General features: G+C 42.3%; 2 protein-coding genes across 4 annotated transcripts in view; one reads left to right on the top strand and one right to left on the bottom strand.

Annotated features, from left to right (window-relative positions):
* The first annotated feature begins 5,891 nt into the window (after positions 1-5,891).
* LOC111955928 (chromatin modification-related protein MEAF6) lies at positions 5,892-10,047 on the top strand. 3 transcript variants are annotated; one of them, XM_023976307.2, is made up of 9 exons: positions 5,892-6,067; positions 6,579-6,694; positions 6,799-6,886; positions 7,464-7,509; positions 7,644-7,833; positions 8,608-8,637; positions 9,177-9,245; positions 9,434-9,467; positions 9,583-10,047. In XM_023976307.2, the coding sequence occupies exons 1-9, from the start codon at positions 5,978-5,980 to the stop codon at positions 9,595-9,597; spliced, it is 678 nt and encodes a 225-aa protein (XP_023832075.1). In that variant the 5' UTR covers positions 5,892-5,977; the 3' UTR covers positions 9,598-10,047. The 3 variants fall into 3 exon arrangements, with proteins under 3 accessions (XP_023832075.1, XP_023832076.1, XP_023832077.1); XM_023976308.2 differs by lacking the exon at positions 9,177-9,245 and having other exon boundaries at positions 5,895-6,067; XM_023976309.2 differs by lacking the exons at positions 8,608-8,637; positions 9,177-9,245 and having other exon boundaries at positions 5,898-6,067.
* A 4,509-nt stretch (positions 10,048-14,556) lies between these two features.
* The window catches only part of LOC111955522 (four and a half LIM domains protein 3), an 8,333-nt gene continuing 4,621 nt past the window's right edge, over positions 14,557-18,268 (bottom strand). Inside the window, exons 2-4 of the mRNA XM_023975735.2 lie at positions 17,141-17,310; positions 16,802-16,988; positions 14,557-16,315 (exon numbers count right to left, since the gene is read on the bottom strand). Coding sequence (XP_023831503.2) covers positions 16,155-16,315; positions 16,802-16,988; positions 17,141-17,310 — 518 coding nt within the window. The 3' untranslated portion in view covers positions 14,557-16,154. The remainder of the gene's footprint in view (positions 16,316-16,801; positions 16,989-17,140; positions 17,311-18,268) is intronic.

The raw sequence follows: 18,268 nt of genomic DNA, 5'->3' as shown, positions 1-18,268 counted from the left end.
CCCCATCACATTAGCACCATTCTGTGGATACTCCAAATGATGAATCCTACAATACAATTGCATCTCTCGTTCCTTTTGTTTTTGCTGATAACTATCAGTAACTTCAGAGCCAAATCTAATTAAAGTGATGAATTAAGGGGTTGTTGCTCTTTTTATTTTATAAAACCTCATGAATGTACTTTCCTTAGTTTCAAGAAAGAACGGTTATTGGCTCATGCTGAGTATGTATCATGCCTGTCGGTGCTCTCATGTTTATTTCTATTGGCTAAGAAGTATGGCAGAGTGAGATTACAGATATCAGCGTTAAATTGTAACTAGGTTTAGGGTCAGTCAGGTGTCTCGCTGCACACCTACTTACCATACAGTACCAGTACATGGGGATAGATCTCACAAGAATACGCAGACATTCCCAAATGCACACACTCACAACAAAAGGCTGTCTCAGGAAGGGCCCCTTTGAATGAACATGCTTATACTTGCCCAATTTGACTACAAGCTATAATGGAGCTAAGACAGCTCCCATAAAGCCAGAGGTATGTGTTCCAGTGTCTCTGTCCCCTTTGGCACTTCAACTACAACACTAGTGGCTTCAGACAACAGCAGTTGAGCCAATAGTTTAAATGTCAGGAAATAAATCCACCGGGGGCAGCTGAAATCAAGGTCAGAGTAGGTAATGCCTCTCTTGAGACCCCCAGATCTCAAAGCTTCCTAATAGTCTAAAACCTACTCTCCCAAGTTTTTATTTTACAAGATTAATTTGTTTTCCTAAAAGTCTTTCAGACCAGTGGAAGACGAGAGGAGTAACAAAAGCAGGGAGCTCAGACAGAAGCCTTGTTTTGGGAGTGAAAGTCATATAACCTGTGGTTTGGTTTTACAGGGAGTGTTTTAGTGGACAGAATATTGAATTGTCTGAATATACAGTATCTGCAGCTGTTCTCCTCAGTCTCACCCCTAAATCAGCGCCCTACCCAGTGTCTCACCCCTAATACAGACCTCCTCCCCAGAGTACCACCCTTCATACAGCCCCCCCCCCACCCCCCCCCCCCCCCCCCCCCCCCCCCCCCCCCAGACCCCCCCACAAAACCCCCCCCCCCCCCCCCCCCCAGAGTACCACCCTTCATACAGACCCCCCCAGTGTCCCACCCTTCATACAGACCCCCTCCCAGAGTACCCACTCATACAGACCCCCCCAGTGTCCCACCCTTCATACAGACCCCTCCCCATCGCTGTCCCACCCGTCATACAGACCCCCTCCCCAGAGTACCACCCTTCATACAGACCCCCTCCCCAGTGTCCCACCCCTCAGCACGTCCCCAACAGTTGCTTTGGCTATGTGGTCTCGTGTGCCCAGCTGTTATTGGGGCGTACCGCTGACAGCACGAGGCCTAGCAGTTGTCAAGGACTACTGTACCATTACTGTGAATCCTCGCTGCATTACTGGACAAAAAACATGTGTTTCTTCTTAAGGATATATGGAAATACAATTACTGAATATATGGCTGCATCAAGTGAGTTGTATTTTTGTCTTTAGTCACAGTAAAACACATGCACATATAAAACCTTCCTCACATGCAGACAGAGAAACAAACTTCCATACCAAGCCACTCAACCGCAATAACATTTTACATGAAGTACACTGATAAATATGCACAAAGTGTTGTGAGAACACGTGCAAAAAGACCCACAGAAAAAGCAATGTGAGTGTCCTCGGGTGCTTCGTGTAAGAATCCAGTTCTTGGAGTGATTGTATAAGAAAGACCACTTTGATGGTTCATAGAAAACCTATGAACAGAAAAGACATGAAGTTCAATCAATATCCTCTTTACTGAGATGAAAGTTAAACATAAGAATATCAATAATAATAATAGTCAAAACATTGTATAAAACACAAATGTATTATGCTCATACAATATTATTGGTTACTACCGGATAGGAAAAGTGTCCATTCTAACTGTGTGGCTTAGACTGTATCCCAAATAGCACCCTATTCCCTATATAGCACACTACTTTTGACCACAGCCCTATGAACCCTGGAGTAGTGTGCTAGAGAGTAGTGTAGAGTAGTGTGCTAGATAGGGAATAGGGTGCCATTTAGGACACAATCTAGGAGGATCAATGATGCAGTACCTGAACCTGGAAATCCCTGGCCTCACACGTCCTGGGTCCATCGGCTTGTCCCAGAAACAAACACAGCACTGGACATGAAGTGCTTGGCCGGGCCCCCGTAGTTCACTACATCATCCTGCCCAGGGTCAGGCGGGGGGGGGGGTTCTTCAGAAGAATATTCCCAGGTAATGTCTCCTTCTTGGACAAGGGTTAAAAGGCATGGGAAACCATTTAAGACCAGAGAGGTGTTGTCATAGAAACTATTGCTAGTCTTGGATCCGTATTCATAAAGCAGAGTAGGTGTGCTGACCTAGGGTCAGGTCCCCCCCCTGCCCATGCAGTCTTATTCATTCTGATCTAAATGAAAAACTGATTCTAGATCAGCCATCCCCCTTCTCAGATTTATGGTTTGAATAGCCTTGAATACTGTACATTCAGTGCTTTCGGAAAGTATTCAGAACCCTTGACTTTTTCAAAATGTTGTTACGTTACAGACTTATTCTAAAATGGATTAAATAAATGTTTTTCCTCATCACTCTACACCCAATACCCCATAATGACAAAGTGAAAACAGGTTTATAGAATAGTTTTTTTTGCAAATGGCTAAGGTGTATGTAAACTTCCGACTTCAACTGTGCATATACAGTTGAAGTTGACATACACCTTAGGCAAATAAACTGAGTTTAAATGTTTCACAATTCCTGACATTTAATCCTGTCTTAGGTCAGTTAGGATCACCACTTTATTTTAAGAATGTGAAATGTCAGAATAATAGTAGAGAGAATGATTTATTTCAGCTTTTATTTTTTTCATCACATTCCCAGTGGGTCAGAAGTTTACATACACTCAATTAGTATTTGCTAGCATTGCCTATAAATTGTTTAACTTGGGTCAAACGTTTCGGGTAGCCTTCCACAAGCTTCCCACAATAAGTTGGGTGAATTTTGGCCCATTCCTCCTGACAGAGCTGGTGTAACTGAGTCAGGTTTTTCAGTTCTGCCCACAAATCTTCTATGGGATTGAGGTCAGGGCTTTGCGATGGCCACTCCAATACCTTGACTTTGTTGTCCTTAAGCCATAACTTTGGAAGTATGCTTGGGGTCATTGTCCATTTGGAAGACCCATTTGCAACCAAGCTTTTTCTTTCTGACTGATGTCTTGAGATGTTTCTTCAATATATCCACATAATGTTTCTTCCTCATGAAGAAACATCTATTTTGTGAAGTACACCAGTCCCTCCTGCAGCAAAGCACCCACACAACATGATGCTGCCACCCCCGTGCTTCACGGTTGGGATGGTGTTCTTCGGCTTGCAAGCCTCCCCCTCTTTCCTCCAAACATAACGATGGTCATTATGGCCAAATAGTTGTATTTTTGTTCCACCAGACCAGAGGACATTTCTCCAAAAAGTACAATCTTTGTCCCCATGTGCAGTTTCAAACCGTAGTCTGGCTTTTTTATGGCGGTTTTGGAGCAGTGGCTTCTTCCTTCCTTCCTTCCTTCCTTTCAGGTTATGTCGATATAGGACTGGTTTTACTGTGGATATAGATACTTTTGTACCGGTTTCCTCCAGCATCTTCACAAGGTCCTTTGCTGTTGTTATGGGATTGATTTGCACTTTTCACACCAAAGTACGTTCATCTCTAGGAGACAGAACGCGTCTCCTTCCTGAGCGGTATGATGGCTGCGTGGTCCCATGGTGTTTATACCTACGTACTATTGTTTGTACAGACGAACGTGGTACCATCAGGCGTTTGGAAATTGCTCCCAAGGATGAACCAGACTTGTGGAGGTCTACAATTATTTTTGAGGTCTTGGCTGATTTCTTTTGATTTTCCCATGATGTCAAGCAAAGAGGCCCTGAGTTTGAAGGTTGGCCTTGAAATACATCAACAAATACACTTCCAATTGACCCAAATGATGTCAATTAGCCTATCAGAAGCTTCTAAAGCCATGACATCATTTTCTGGAATTTTCCAAGCTGTTTAAAGGCACAGTCAACTTAGTGTATGTAAACTTCTGACCCACTGGAACAGTGAGTTATAAGTGAAATAATCTGTCTGTAAACAATTGTTGGAAATATTACTTGTGTCATGCACAAAGTAGATGTCCTAACCAACTTGCCAAAACTATAGTTTGTTAACAAGAAATTTGTGGAGTGGTTGAAAAACGAGTTTTAATGACTCCAACCTAAGTGTATGTAAACTTCCGACTTTAACTGTATATATATATATATATATATATATATATATGGGGGATACAACCATCCTAGCTCTGCAGATTTTGCTGCGAAGAGACAGAATCATTAGATAATTTGTTTTGGTACCATCCATATATAGCTTGTTTTTGGTCACAGGTCCATGAATGGATGAAGAATTATAACATTTACCTGGAGCTAACTCTGCAAATAGCTCCACTGGGTGATTTTAAAAAGTCATGGTCAATCCATTAATAATATATTAATACTGTTAGCAAAAATGTGTATCTTTATTTTACAATCTGTAGAAACTATGAGAATAGAAAGGTTCAGAATTTTTGTAAAACATCGCAGCACAGTTGAAAATATATGGCAAATATAAATCAAGACTGGATGGTGTTCAGAGATGTATTTTTTTTTAAATGTAACCTTTATTTAACTAGGCAAGTCAGTTAAGAACAAATTCTTATTTACAATGACGGCTACCGGGGAACAGTGGGTTAACTGCCTTGTTCAGGGGAAGAACGACAGATTTTTACCTTGTCAGCTCGGGGATTTGATCCAGCAACCATTCGGTTACTGGCCCAATGAACCACTAGGCTACCTGCCGCCCCAGAGATATATGGGAGGGGTTGAGTGGAGCTGAAGGGTGGGACTAAAAATAACAAGATAACTAATGTAAAATTAACTGTGTCCCTAAAATGAATATTGTATGTATAAGCTGGAAGTAGAAGCCTAAGTGTTGTTGTACATTAGTTTACTCCAATTAAGGGAGGGGTGGCAGGGTTAGGGGGAAATAATAAATCATAATATTTATATATTTACACAAAAAACATATATGAGGATTGGAAATGATGCGGACAATTACATAGATGGAAGCCACAATATATCTGCAATATTAAAGCTGATCTACTCCCTAAAAAATAAAATAATAATAATAATAATAAAGATTGAGGTCGTGAATAGGGTTAGCATTAACATGTCTGACCTGGGATGCAAAGTCTCCTGTCACTTACTGTCATTCTCTGTGTATTTTTTCCCATCATTAGCTAAGAGACTTTCAACACAACTGGAGGGACAGGTGTCTGACATGTATTGCATCGCCTGACAATCTGTTTAGAAGGGAGGAGAGTTTGTAATGTCACCAGTGCTTGACTTGGACTGAAATAGGTACCTGTAATCATTTTGGGTGCCGGTACTGCTCATATTTACGTGCAGGAGCTTGAACTTCACAATACTTGTGTTGCTAATATTTTTTATAAGAAGTACAGGGGCTCAAGCAGTAGAACATGTGAGGTGCTGGTACCCAAGTCAAGCAATGACTGCAACACCCTCATGCTGACTAGGTAGCAATTTGAATGGTAAATGTAGCCCGACTACGTTAACCAAATTCGCAAAGTGATCCCAGGATGCAACAAATTCATTCATACCACACTGCAAAGTTACTGTAGCCAGAAACAAACTTCCGAGTGTGGATACGTTTCCGCATATGATCTGTTTCCATGACAACGAGTACTTGGTGAAAGCAGAGCGGCAGGAGAAGAAAAGGCATTTGGCTCGTTGCAAGACAAGCAAACGTACCAGTCATCTAGCGCCCACGTGTGGTGAAAGTCTTTGCTTACCTATTTTACCTCATTGAAGACGCGCAACTGTTTTGTTTTTCGGAGATTCATCATGGCGATGCATACGAAGGCGACACCACCACAGATTCCCGACACACGTCGGGAACTCTCGGAACTGGTCAAGAGGAAACAAGAACTTGCGGTAAGTTTATTAGCTGCTGTAGCTAGCTACGTTTCCGTATGAGTAAATATTTTGCTACATGCGTATTTGCTGCATCTTATGTTTAAGTTGCAAGGTAGCTTGCTAGTTAACTAGGCCGCACTAGCTAACCTAGCTAAGCTACTACGACTAGGCCTCGGCTCTCTACTGCCGGTAAATATTTGTTTCTCGCTGGCAAGATACGTTAGCTAACGTTACCACACAAATGAAACATTATACAATGCAACTGTTAGTATGTGCTTTTATTCAGGGTCATACATCCATATGTATTGCATTTTTTACTAGATATATCAATGTTTATATACAATGTCGCGTCGTTGAAGTTAGGTAGTAACATTCTTTGCCCACAAGGTGCAGTCAAACCCTACTATGCTAATGCCCACATCACCATGGGCATGGCTGTGGTACTGTCTCTGGCTATATAGTAATTACACTTTCTGTCACTTTCATACATTTGAAATGCAGTCTAATGCCTTTTACATACTTTCCACAGGAGACATTGGTGAACTTGGAAAGACAGATCTATGCATTTGAAGGCAGCTACTTGGAAGACACCCAGATGTATGGGAATATCATTAGAGGATGGGACAGATACCTCACCAACCAAAAGTAAGCAAGACATGGACCATGGCTACTCAGACATAAAGTGTTGATATTGAATCATCTTGCCTGTGTTTATGATCTATTTACTCTGTTTTGTATTGTTCTGTCAGAAATTCCAACAGCAAGACAGACAGAAGAAACAGAAAGTTCAAAGAGGCAGAGCGTCTGTTCAGCAAGTCTTCAGTCACTTCTGTAGCAGTGAGTGCTTTTCACTCTATTTTCTGCCTGTCCTCAGTATTTTCCTAGGAGGCCATTTATGCTCCCATTATTTTCCTAGGAGGCCATTTATCTTCTCAATATTTTCCTAGGAGGCCATTTATCTTCTCAATATTTTCCTAGGAGGCCATTTATCTTCTCAATATTTTCCTAGGAGGCCATCGGTCCTCTCAGTATCTTCCTAGGAGGCCATCGGTCCTCTCAGTATCTTCCTAGGAGGCCATCGGTCCTCTCAGTANATCTTCCTAGGAGGCCATCGGTCCTCTCAGTATTTTCCTAGGAGGCCATCGGTCCTCTCAGTATCTTCCTAGGAGGCCATCGGTCCTCTCAGTATTTTCCTAGGGGGCCATCGGTCCTCTCAGTATCTTCCTAGGAGACCATCGGTCCTCTCAGTATTTTCCTAGGGGGCCATCGGTCCTCTCAGTATCTTCCTAGGAGGCCATCGGTCCTCTCAGTATTTTCCTAGGAGGCCATCGGTCCTCTCAGTATTTTCCTAGGAGGCCATCTATGATTGTAATAATGTATAAATGCTGACCAACTGTTTGTCTTTGTTGAACAGGCTGTCTGTGCACTTGGCGGGATACCAGATCACATGAATGAAAAGCGTAAGTATATGGCTCAGCCATCTCAAATTGATAAACTTTTGTTTGCCACAGTGCTTACTGAATGTAGCCTACTGGTATGTGAGGGAGTTGAGCTCCAAGGTGGCATGCTGCTCTCCTGTTGCCTGGCCCTTCAGGTGAGCCCGGCAGTGGGACAGAGAGCGACACATCCCCAGACCTCCAGAACCAGGAGAACGAGCCCAGTCAGGAGGACACGGAGGACGCAGACGGGGCACTGCAGGACCTCAAACCCCAGAAGGCTGCCTCATCCTCCTCCGGAAGCCACCACGGGAGCCACAAGAAAAGGAAGAACAAAAACAGACACAGGTACTCGAACCTAAAGGCAGTTGCTGGTCTAGACTAACTCCTAGGGCATGTTCAGCAGAACACAACGTTGTGGAACGTTCATATAGAAATATGCATTGTAGAACAAACATGCCTTTCTGACATGTAGAATATGGAATCAAAGTGGGTCTATTAACGTAATTTCTATCTGCAATTGTTGGCTACTGAACATGGCCCTGCTATCAAGTCTGAAATATGTCCAAGGGTATCTCTCTTGCACGCAAGTTAACTTAAAAAAAAAAAGTTGTCTGGGAGGGTCAGATTGATTGGCTGTACTACTGTATAAACGTCAGTTTGATTGGCTGTACTACTGTATAAACATCAGGAGGGTCTGTTTGATTGGCTGTACTACTGTATAAACATCAAGAGGGTCTGTTTGATTGGCTGTACTAGTGTATAAACGTCAAGAGGGTCTGTTTGATTGGCTGTACTACTGGTTTATAGCAAGTGGCTTAGTCTGTTTGTATTGGAGCTGGAATGTGAGGAGCAGTAAGAAACAATGCCAACTTCTCCAGCTGTATTAACTCATCACACCGGTTCCTAGCCACATTGTGTTATGTTGTATGTAGCCTAATAAAACCACCACATATTTAGACAAAATCATCTCAATAAGTTAAATTAAAAGACAAAATATTGTGTTAGCTAGTTCAATTATTAACAAGCCTGTATTTTCCAGATACAAAAGCATCCCTTTAGAGTGAGTCAGGCTGGTGTACTAATTACTACTGCTCTCTACTTCCCCTAATGCTGCCCCAGCCCTTCTGCCATGTTTCATTATGACTTTGAGTAAGTCTCAAATTTTACTTCCTGCTTCCTGTGGTGATACATCCTGGCTGTGTCCCAAATGGCACCCTATTCCCTATATAGTGCACTGCCTTTGACCAGAGCTCTTTTGACCCATAGGGCACTACTTTTGACCAGACCCCTATGTCAGGAATAGGGTGCCATTTGGGGGACTACCCCTGCCTTCTCTGACCACATCCTGACGTTCCCAATCTCTCCCCCTCAGCTCTCTATCTGCTTCTGTCACGGTTAATGCGTCATCATAGCAAATCTATCATTACTACATGTCCAAATCTTTGGTTCTATCCCAAATGGCTCCCTATTTAGTGCACTACTTTTGACCAGGGCCCATATAGGAAATAGGGTGCCATTTGGGGACGCACGCTTCATTTCTCAAATAATGCATTGTATCTAATAACGTATTAGCACCTAGCTCCTGTAGACTCAACGCTAGATTCTGTAGTGTTTTGAGTCATAGGGGCATAAACACTACTTCTTTAGAAGCACAGTTTATTTCTTGACCCTGGTTTCATTCCATAAAGGTCCCGTTCCCTTAATCCAGTTATGGAAAAGTCTGCTCTTCCTGCCAAAATGAGATGGGGAGCTCATAGGTTGAGTAAAAACCCACATCTTTCAGCACATCCCAGGCTTTCATATGGTTCTTTAGTTGTCTCCTTGTGTGTTGCTTGGTCTCTTAGCTTGAGTAACTGTAGCAGTGCTTGTTGTCTCCATGGTTACTCATGTTGTATTTAGTGAAACCTGAAAGACCTGTTGTAACTCTTGCTTTTTTTGTTTTTAGATTCGACATGAAGGTGAACAAAAAACCCAGAGCGGTAAGCTATTGGAATGTTATGTTATGTCTTGAGCTTCCAATAAAGCAATATGTGATTTAGAAATATTTAAAGTTCTGTTTTTAATTCTGTTGTCGACATTATCGTTGTTCCACAGGACTATTCAACTTGAGGATGAATGGGGGTGTTAAGCACTTCAGACCAGAACTGGCCACACAGGAGAAGTCTACAGTGAAACAGAGTCACTTCTCTGGGCTTTGTGAACTTTATATGCCTTATGTTAACTGACTTGGTTTCTGCTATGTGTATATTGCATGAAATGTTGCCCCTCCCACCTGCTCCTGGAAATATTTGTGTTTCATGATTTTCCTGCAGAAAAGTACAAGATGTGTTATTGCATGTTACTCAATACCCAGCTGGGGTTATTGTATAGTGTGGAACATTCTATATTTATCATGTAACTTCACATTACTGCTCTTGTGACAAAAATAATCATATTCTTTTTTTAGTCCTTGTGTAGTTTTGTAGCTCTAGAATATCACAGCTTCTTTTCCCTTATTTTTTTTATTTTTAGATTTGTTTAGCATAAAATTGGAATAAAACATTGAAATGATAAATATTACTGAATATAGTTGTTTATGGTAAAAATCTAAATTTGTGAATGTCTAGCCCACCAGAAGCATTGAAAATGACTTGCTGTTAATCAAAATCTCATCTCTGTCTTTACTCTGCACTCTTCAGTAATAATATAGCAGGGAAATCAACAGGGAAGCTAGTTTATGACCAACATCTGTGTCTGGCAACATCTACTGCCTGGTTTCATTGTGGCTTCTTCATGGCCTTGTTACCTGCCAAAGTGCTCAGATGAGGCTCTCTAGTCCACCAGCTTATTAGCTGGTGTCTCAAATAGCTCCCTATTCCATTTCTAATGCACTACATTTGACTGGTGACGTTTCAGTGAGATCATGGAAATTGTTTTAGTACTGTGTTCACCTTCAAACAGCTTTATTCTGACACCCAAGTATGATTCAAATGACTCTGTTTACACACAAAGATATGAAGTCATTATGGCATTCCTATGGTGGCAGTTTCAGAGATTTGAGTTAGATTTTTGAATAGTGGCAGTTAGTGAGCCAGGGGGCAACAGGATGACAACACATGACCCATGCCACGTTGGGGAGCAGTGAACTATATGTAGTTTAACTAGTAATTGAACTACATTTTACAGTAGTTTGGTGGTACTTGAAATAAATTCAAATCTTGGTTGTGTTTTCAGTAGTTAACTTTTTTTGTTGTGTAGCTCTAACTACTAGAACTACACACTTTTGCAAAAAGGAAAATAAAATATGGCTGAAGTAGACAATCATTTATTTTTCGGCATCATACCTGCCTAATTCTCACTTGAAACATTGTTTTTGCGTTAAATAGGCTAAATTACACATTCTGTTAACATTTGACCCTATTGTGATCTGTTCTTGGAATTTGTAGTCTTGACATTTTCAGATTTAGATATACTTTTTCACAAAGTAGTTTGGATGTAGTGAACTACATTTTCAAAGCAACTTTAAGTAAATTACATTTTTCTTAAGGGTAGCTTAATGTCTGCCAGTGAGATGTAAATGTTAGCTTGGAAATCTATATTTTAAGAGTAGCTTCTCCAACACTGGTCCCATGCTATTTCTAGAATGTTCCCTGCGTGCGACCAGTACTGATCAGGTGTGTAGTATTGAAATAGTTTGGTGAATACAGACAAAGCTGTCATTTTGATCATCCAGATAACAATAAAGTGTTACGTCTATTTAAAGTAGATATGCTTATTAGTGAATACTTTATTGTCAGTATGCAATACCACATTCCTTCACTAGGTAGTGCTACTTCACAATGCGTGTTTGACAGTACTCAAAGCATTGCCTTAAATGTCTTTCATCCACAGGCTTTCCCGTATCATAAACAAAGTCCTAACCCGGTTCCACAGTGTGACTACTAGGACTATGAGTCATAAGTGGGTTGTTAAATCTGCCATCAATCTATCAAATGCATGGTTTATGCTGCTCTTTAATTATCCGTAAGGCCAAAGATCCTCTGATGAATAAGGTGTTTGTCCTCCAAACCTATATTCTGCCATGCCAACAGTATGATGTCCCCAAGGCACACTTAAAGACCTTTACGACCAGGGCTTTTGGGCTTGGCTCACGGATATCGGTGTACATCCAAAATGTATCTCAGTGATGTGATGGCCTGTATCTCAGTGATGTGATGGCCTGTATCTCAGTGATGTGATGGCCTGTATCTCAGTGATGTGATGGCCTGTATTCCGTGATGTGATGGCCTGTATCTCAGTGATGTGATGGCCTGTATCTCAGTGATGTGATGGCCTGTATCTCAGTGATGTGATGGCCTGTATCTCAGTGATGTGATGGCCTGTATCTCAGTGATGTGATGGCCTGTATCTCAGTGATGTTAGGCCTGTATCTCAGTGATGTGATGGCCTGTGGGTGGTGATTTGTTTTGCAGCTGCCACCAGCAAAACTCTGTTGACTAGATATGCGTCCCAAATGGCACCCTATATCCTATACATTCCCTATAAAGTAGTGCAGTATATAGGGAATAGGGAGTCATTTGGGATGCATGGTAGTTTTCAATGGGGCCTGTTCACTGCATTAGTCCCCAGTCCCAGATCTGATGCACAGATCTGTGGGTAGTGTGGCCTGGCTGATAGTCCTCGTGGGACCAAACAGGGTCAGCCGTATTCCAGGATAAGTCATGGGAAAAGCTACATATAAAAACAAGTGCCCTTGATTTAATAGATTGTTGATCTAATCAAATAGGCTTTTGTTGAGGCTTTTGTGTCGCAGTTGGTGTTTCTAAAATGGGTCCAAATGGATTATGGGAACAAAACAAATGTGTTTTGAATGAGAGTTGCATGATCTATTACACTGTTATGATCCACTGCTAAGACACCTGCGAATGATGCCATGCGTACGTATGGCTGGGACTATACAACGCGCCTCAGATTGAATCCCCACCTAAATCCTGATTATCAGTCCCCCCCCCCCCCCCAATTCTTGACCGATGCGTACACACTGCATTGATCTGGGTGCTGATACTGGTCTGCTGGTCCCAGAGGGTGTATCCTCAAGCACATGCCCTTGTGACTTCATAGGTTATAGCCCCTCACTTACAGTGAACCATAGTTTAATTTACTACAGACAGATGGCTGTCAATCCTGTTATTAATGTGTGAACAGTGTTGTGTTTTACTGTTGACCCCAGTGACCAACAGATCTCTTTTTAAAGAGATTATCCGGTACCTTTGTACTGTGCATTCGGAAAGTATTCAGACCCCTTGACTTAAATTTTTTTACTCAAATATCACATTTACATAAGTATTCAGACTCTTTACTCAGTACTTTGTTGAAGCACTTTTGGCAGGGATTACAGCCTCAAGTCGTCTTCTTGGGTATGACACTACAAGCTAGGCACACCTGTATTTGGGGAGTTTCTCCCATTCTTCTCTGCAGATCCTCTCAAGCTCTGTCAGGTTGGATGGTGAGCGTCGCTGGACAGCTATTTTCAGGTCTCTCCAGAGATGTTCGATCGGGTTCAAGTCCGGGCTCTGGTTGGGCCACTCAAGGACATTCAGAGATGTCCCGAAGCCACTCCTGCGTTGTCTTAGCTGTGTGCTTAGGATCCTGTTGGAAGGTGAACCTTCGCCCCCAGTCTGAGGTCCTGAGCGCTCTGGAGAATGTTTTAATCAGGGATCTCTCTGTACTTTGCGCCATTCATCTTTCCCTCAATCCTGGCTAGTCTCCCAGTCCCTACCGCTGAAAAACATGATGCTGCCACCACCATGCTTCACCGTAGGGATGGTGCCAGGTTTCCTCCAGACGTGATGCTTGGCATTCAGGCAAAATAGTTCAATCTTGGTTTCATCAGACCAGAGAGTCCTTTAGGTGCCTTTTGGCAAACTCCAAACGAGATGCCATGTGCCTTTTACTGAGGAGTGGCATCCATCTGGCCACTCTACCATAAAGGCCTGATTGGTGGAGTGCTGCAGAGATGGTTGTCCTTCTGGAAGGACACCTCCCTGACCAAGACCCTTCTCCCCCAATTGCCCAGTTTGGCCAGGCAGCTAGCTGTAGGAAGTCTTGGTTGTTCCAAACTTCTACCATTTAAGAATGATGGAGGCCACTGTTCTTGGGGACCTTCAATGCTGCAGACATTTTTTATACCCTTCCCCAGATCTGTGCCTCGACACAATCCTGTCTCGGAGCTCTACAGACAATTCCTTCGACCTCATGGCTTGGTTTTTGCTCTGACACGCACTGTCATCTGTGGGACCTTATACAGACAGGTGTGTGCCTTTCCAAATCATGTCCAATAAATTAAATTTACCACAGGTGGATTCCAATCAACTTATAGAAACATCTCAAGGATGATCAATGGAAACAGAATGCACCTGAGCTCAATTTCGAGTCTCATAGCAAAGTGTCTGAATACTTTTGTAAATAAGGTATTTCTGTTTTATATTTTTAATACATTTTCCCTACTGTTCTCTGTGTAGTCTTCTAAGGTGCAAATGGAGAGTATGGGCTTTTCCATAGTGCCTTACAGTTTCCATAATGCCTTACAGTTTCCATAATGCCTTACAGTTTCCATAATGCCTTACAGTTTCCATAGTGCCTTACAGTTTCCATAGTGCCTTACAGTTTCCATAATGCCTTACAGTTTCCATAATGCCTTACAGTTTCCATAATGCCAAGGCTTTAGCAAGTAACTTATTTTGTGATAGAAATCCAAAAACAATGGGCGCAAATATAGAGCCTGTTACGGAGTTTGAGGAAAATTACATTCCAGACTAAATAAAGATTCAGTCAGCCTTCTGGGACAGTTTGCCTTTGTCCTCTGCTACAACACCTTTATGTTGGTCTGCCTGAACCTTCACTGGATGCCAGGGAGTGGGCACTGGACACCACCCTGGCCTGGCATCACATTGGCACCGCCACCCTGGCATGACCATTGTAAAAATGATCAAATCTGTTCACACCAGGGGTTAAGTAAGGAAAGTATTCATGTGTTATGTACGCAGTAGTCCAAAGGCTGTTCTCATTGGAAGACAACACATCTCAAAGAAGCCTTATAAAGTGTTTATTTTGGCCCAACTTTACAGACACGGTATTCTGACCCAATGGTGTTATTATTACAGTACATACTGGATTGGTTTAGAGTTGTAATATTACTGGTTACAGCAAACAGAGGAAAGAAAGTTATAAAAGAATACAAACAAATATAATTGACAAGCTGAGCCCTTATTACATATGAATACTGTTTGATACTTTTTGATATAGCTGCAATAAAATACAGCTGTTAAGACACTATTTAGTTCAGACTGTGTGTGAGTCATTAATGCCATATTTCAGCAGAGCTCAGGTCAGCTGCATCAATATGTAAGCTCCTTTGGGATACGAATAGTTCATGTATTCTTAGAAGTGCTCTAGCGCCTCCTGTGGCGGGTCGGGCGCATTGCACGCTGACACAGTCCCCAGGTGTACAGTGTTTCCTCCGACACATTGGTGCGGCTGGCTTCTGGGTTGTGGGCATTGTGTCAAGAAGCAGTGCGGCTTGGTTAGGTTGTGTTTCGGAGGACGCACGGCTCTCGACCTTCGTCTTTGCAGCGTTGAGACAAGACTGTAACTACCACTTGGATACCACGAAATTGGGAAGAAAAAGGGGTAAAAAATATTTGGGGTAAAAAATAAGTGTTTACATTATAAATATATTTCAATGTGCTTTTTATGTTTGAAAATCAGTTTAACAACATAGACGTACATGCAACACTGAAAAAATGTGTATTATATATTTTAAGATATATACAGTACCAGTCAAAAGTTTGGACACACCTACTCATTCAAGGGTTTTTCTTTATTTTTATTATTTTCTACTTTGTAGAATAATAGTGAAGACATCAAAACTATGAAATAACACATATGGAATCATGTAGTAAACAAAAAAGTGTTAAACAAATCTAAATATATTTTATATTTGAGATTCTTCAAAGTAGCCACACTTTGCCTTGATGACAGCTTTGCACACTCCTGGCATTCTCTCAACCAGCTTCAATAGGTAGTCATCTGGAATGCATATCAATTAACAGGTGTGCCTTGTTAAAGTTACTTTGTGGAACACAAATATGTGTTCCACAAAGTTCATTTGTGGAACACAAAACACCTTGTCACAACACAACTGATTGGCTCAAATGCATTAAGGAAAGAAGTTCCACAAATGAACTTTAACAATGCACACCTGTTAATTGATATGCATTCCAGGTGACTACCTCTTGAAGCTGGTTGAGAGAATGCCAAGAGTGTACAATGCTGTCATCAAGGTAAAGGGTGGCTACTTTGTAGAATCTCAAATATGAAATATTTTGATTTGTTAATTCCATATGTGTTATTTCATAGTTTTGATGTCTTCACTATTATTCTACAATGTATAAAATAGTAAAAATAAAGAAAAACCCTTGAATGAGTAGGTGTGTCCAAACGTTTGACTGGTACTGTATGTATTTAGGGTGATGTAGTATTAAATATAGGTTGAGGTTTAGAGGCTCTCTTAACTGTACGATAGGTGGTCATGGTGGTCATGTCACCACTGTGTGTTACAAACAGGATAGCTATAACTGTACATTTGTGATTGGTCAGGCACAGTTGAAAGAGAGAGACAGTGATTCTCATTGGTCTTCTTGGTCGTTGTTGCAGTCTCCGCAAAGGATCTGGTCCCGGTCAGGGAAGAAGCCGGACCCAACCAGAGAGACAGAGCAGTGGGAGCACTTGAAGCAGGGCTGGTGCCACTGCCGATCCTGGAAAGAAACGTACTTCCCCTCGCCAAACCCTGGAGGGAAAAAAACACTTAGCATGTATAGTAGCATACGCGTATGTCCCAAATGGCACCCTATTTCCAATATAGTGCACTACTTTTGACCAGCGTCCTATGGGCCCTGGTCAAAAGTAGTGCACTAAAAAGGGAATAGGATGCCATGTGGGACGTAACCTATGTCTACATAGAGAACTTTGACTCTCACCTGGATTGACAGGTGTGCAGTAAGAAATGACATTCTGAACATTAAGTCATGTGGGTAATTCTATGGTTGGCTGCAATACCAGTCCTGAACATCTGTGTTCAATTGTAACACTGGCATTCTAAACAGCCACAGGCTCTACCTGTATATTTCCAGTATGTCTGTGCTCTGGCATGCAGGACGTCTTTGCCTGGGCTGGTACTTAGTGCCACGGTGTAAGTGTAGTATTTAGGGAATAGGGTGTCATTTGAGTGTTTCAAATCAACCCATATTATCTAGTGAAATGGAGAAGACATGACCTGTGATGGGCGAGTTACAGGAGGCACACTTCTGTGCGTAGAGGCTGCTGAAGCACTTGACGCAGTAGGGCGTGTCTCCCTGGGAGGTGAAGGGCTGGCCCGCCAGTGGGCTCTTACAGCCCGTGCACACCAAACACTCCTTGTGCCACGTCTCATCTTTGTAGCTGACGCCCCCTGTCGCCAGCGCCTACGCAGGATACATACGCAGGATACATACCCATCAACCTTACCGACTTGATCTGACAAAGTGGTTTCATAAGAAACCGATCTACTACCGTGAGAACGTCAATAACAGTGACAGGGAGAGGATAATGTTGATTGGAGGAGACCCTGGTTCACCTTTTTGCAGCGGCTGCATCGCGGGGTAAACCTGCCCTCGTAGCAGGGTACACAGTAGTAGTCGTCTTTGTCGGGGATGAAGGACTGGCCACCGATGGGCTTCTCACAGCCATGGCACACAAAGCAGTCCTCGTGCCAAGCAGAGCCCCCATACTCCAACTTCTTTGAGCCTGCCAGAGGGAGAAGGAGAGAGAGAGAGATGGAAAGATCGAGAGACAGAGACAGACAGACAGAGACTGAGATTGAGACAGAGACTGAGATTGAGACAGAGATTGAGACACAGACAGGTTTGGTATAATTCACTCTGTCTGCAAGAGTCATCACCTGTGTAGTCACTTGAGTTCTGGGTTAGAATGTCAAACCTCAGTATGCGTAATCTCCTAGTTCTGACACCTACTGCTATAGCTGGTTCTGATTGAGGACCTTACTACTGTTAAATGGATTTGTTTTTTATGTCCGTGGTTTTCTTTCTGCTTGCATTTTGGATTTATATTATGACGTGTATTTTTTGTATTTTTTTGTAATTCAGGGCTCATATACTTTGTTCTCAGTATGACTATCTGACAAAATCAAGGTTAAATAAAGGTAATCATTTTTTTTAACCAAACCAGATAATTCAGTAAAACCTGAACCTGTTTGTACACAGACACAATATACCTCCCAGTCATCTCTGATAACATAAAGCCATCCATCCCTAACTTGCTTTAACACCATCCATCCATCCATCCATCCCTAACTTGCTGTAACACCATCCATCCATCCATCCCTAACTTGCTGTAACACCATCCATCCATCCATCCTTTGCTGTACACCCATCCATCCATCATCCCTAACTTGCTGTACACCATCCATCCATCCATCCATCCATCCATCCATCCATCCATCCATCCATCCATCGTAACTTGCTGTAACACATCCATCCATCCATCCATCCATCCCTAACTTTGCTGTAACCATCCATATCCATCCATCCATCCCTAACTTGCTGTAAACAACCATCCATCCATTCCATCCATACCTTGCTGTAAACACCATCCATCCATCATCCTCCATCCCTACTTGCTGTAACACCATCCATCATCCCTAACTTGCTGTAAGACCATCCATCCATCCATCCCTGACTGCTGT

The sequence above is a fragment of the Salvelinus sp. IW2-2015 genome, linkage group LG31 (assembly GCF_002910315.2).
Source record: "Salvelinus sp. IW2-2015 linkage group LG31, ASM291031v2, whole genome shotgun sequence".
NCBI lineage: Eukaryota > Metazoa > Chordata > Actinopteri > Salmoniformes > Salmonidae > Salvelinus > Salvelinus sp. IW2-2015.
This window is presented reverse-complemented; position numbering and strand designations above follow the sequence as displayed.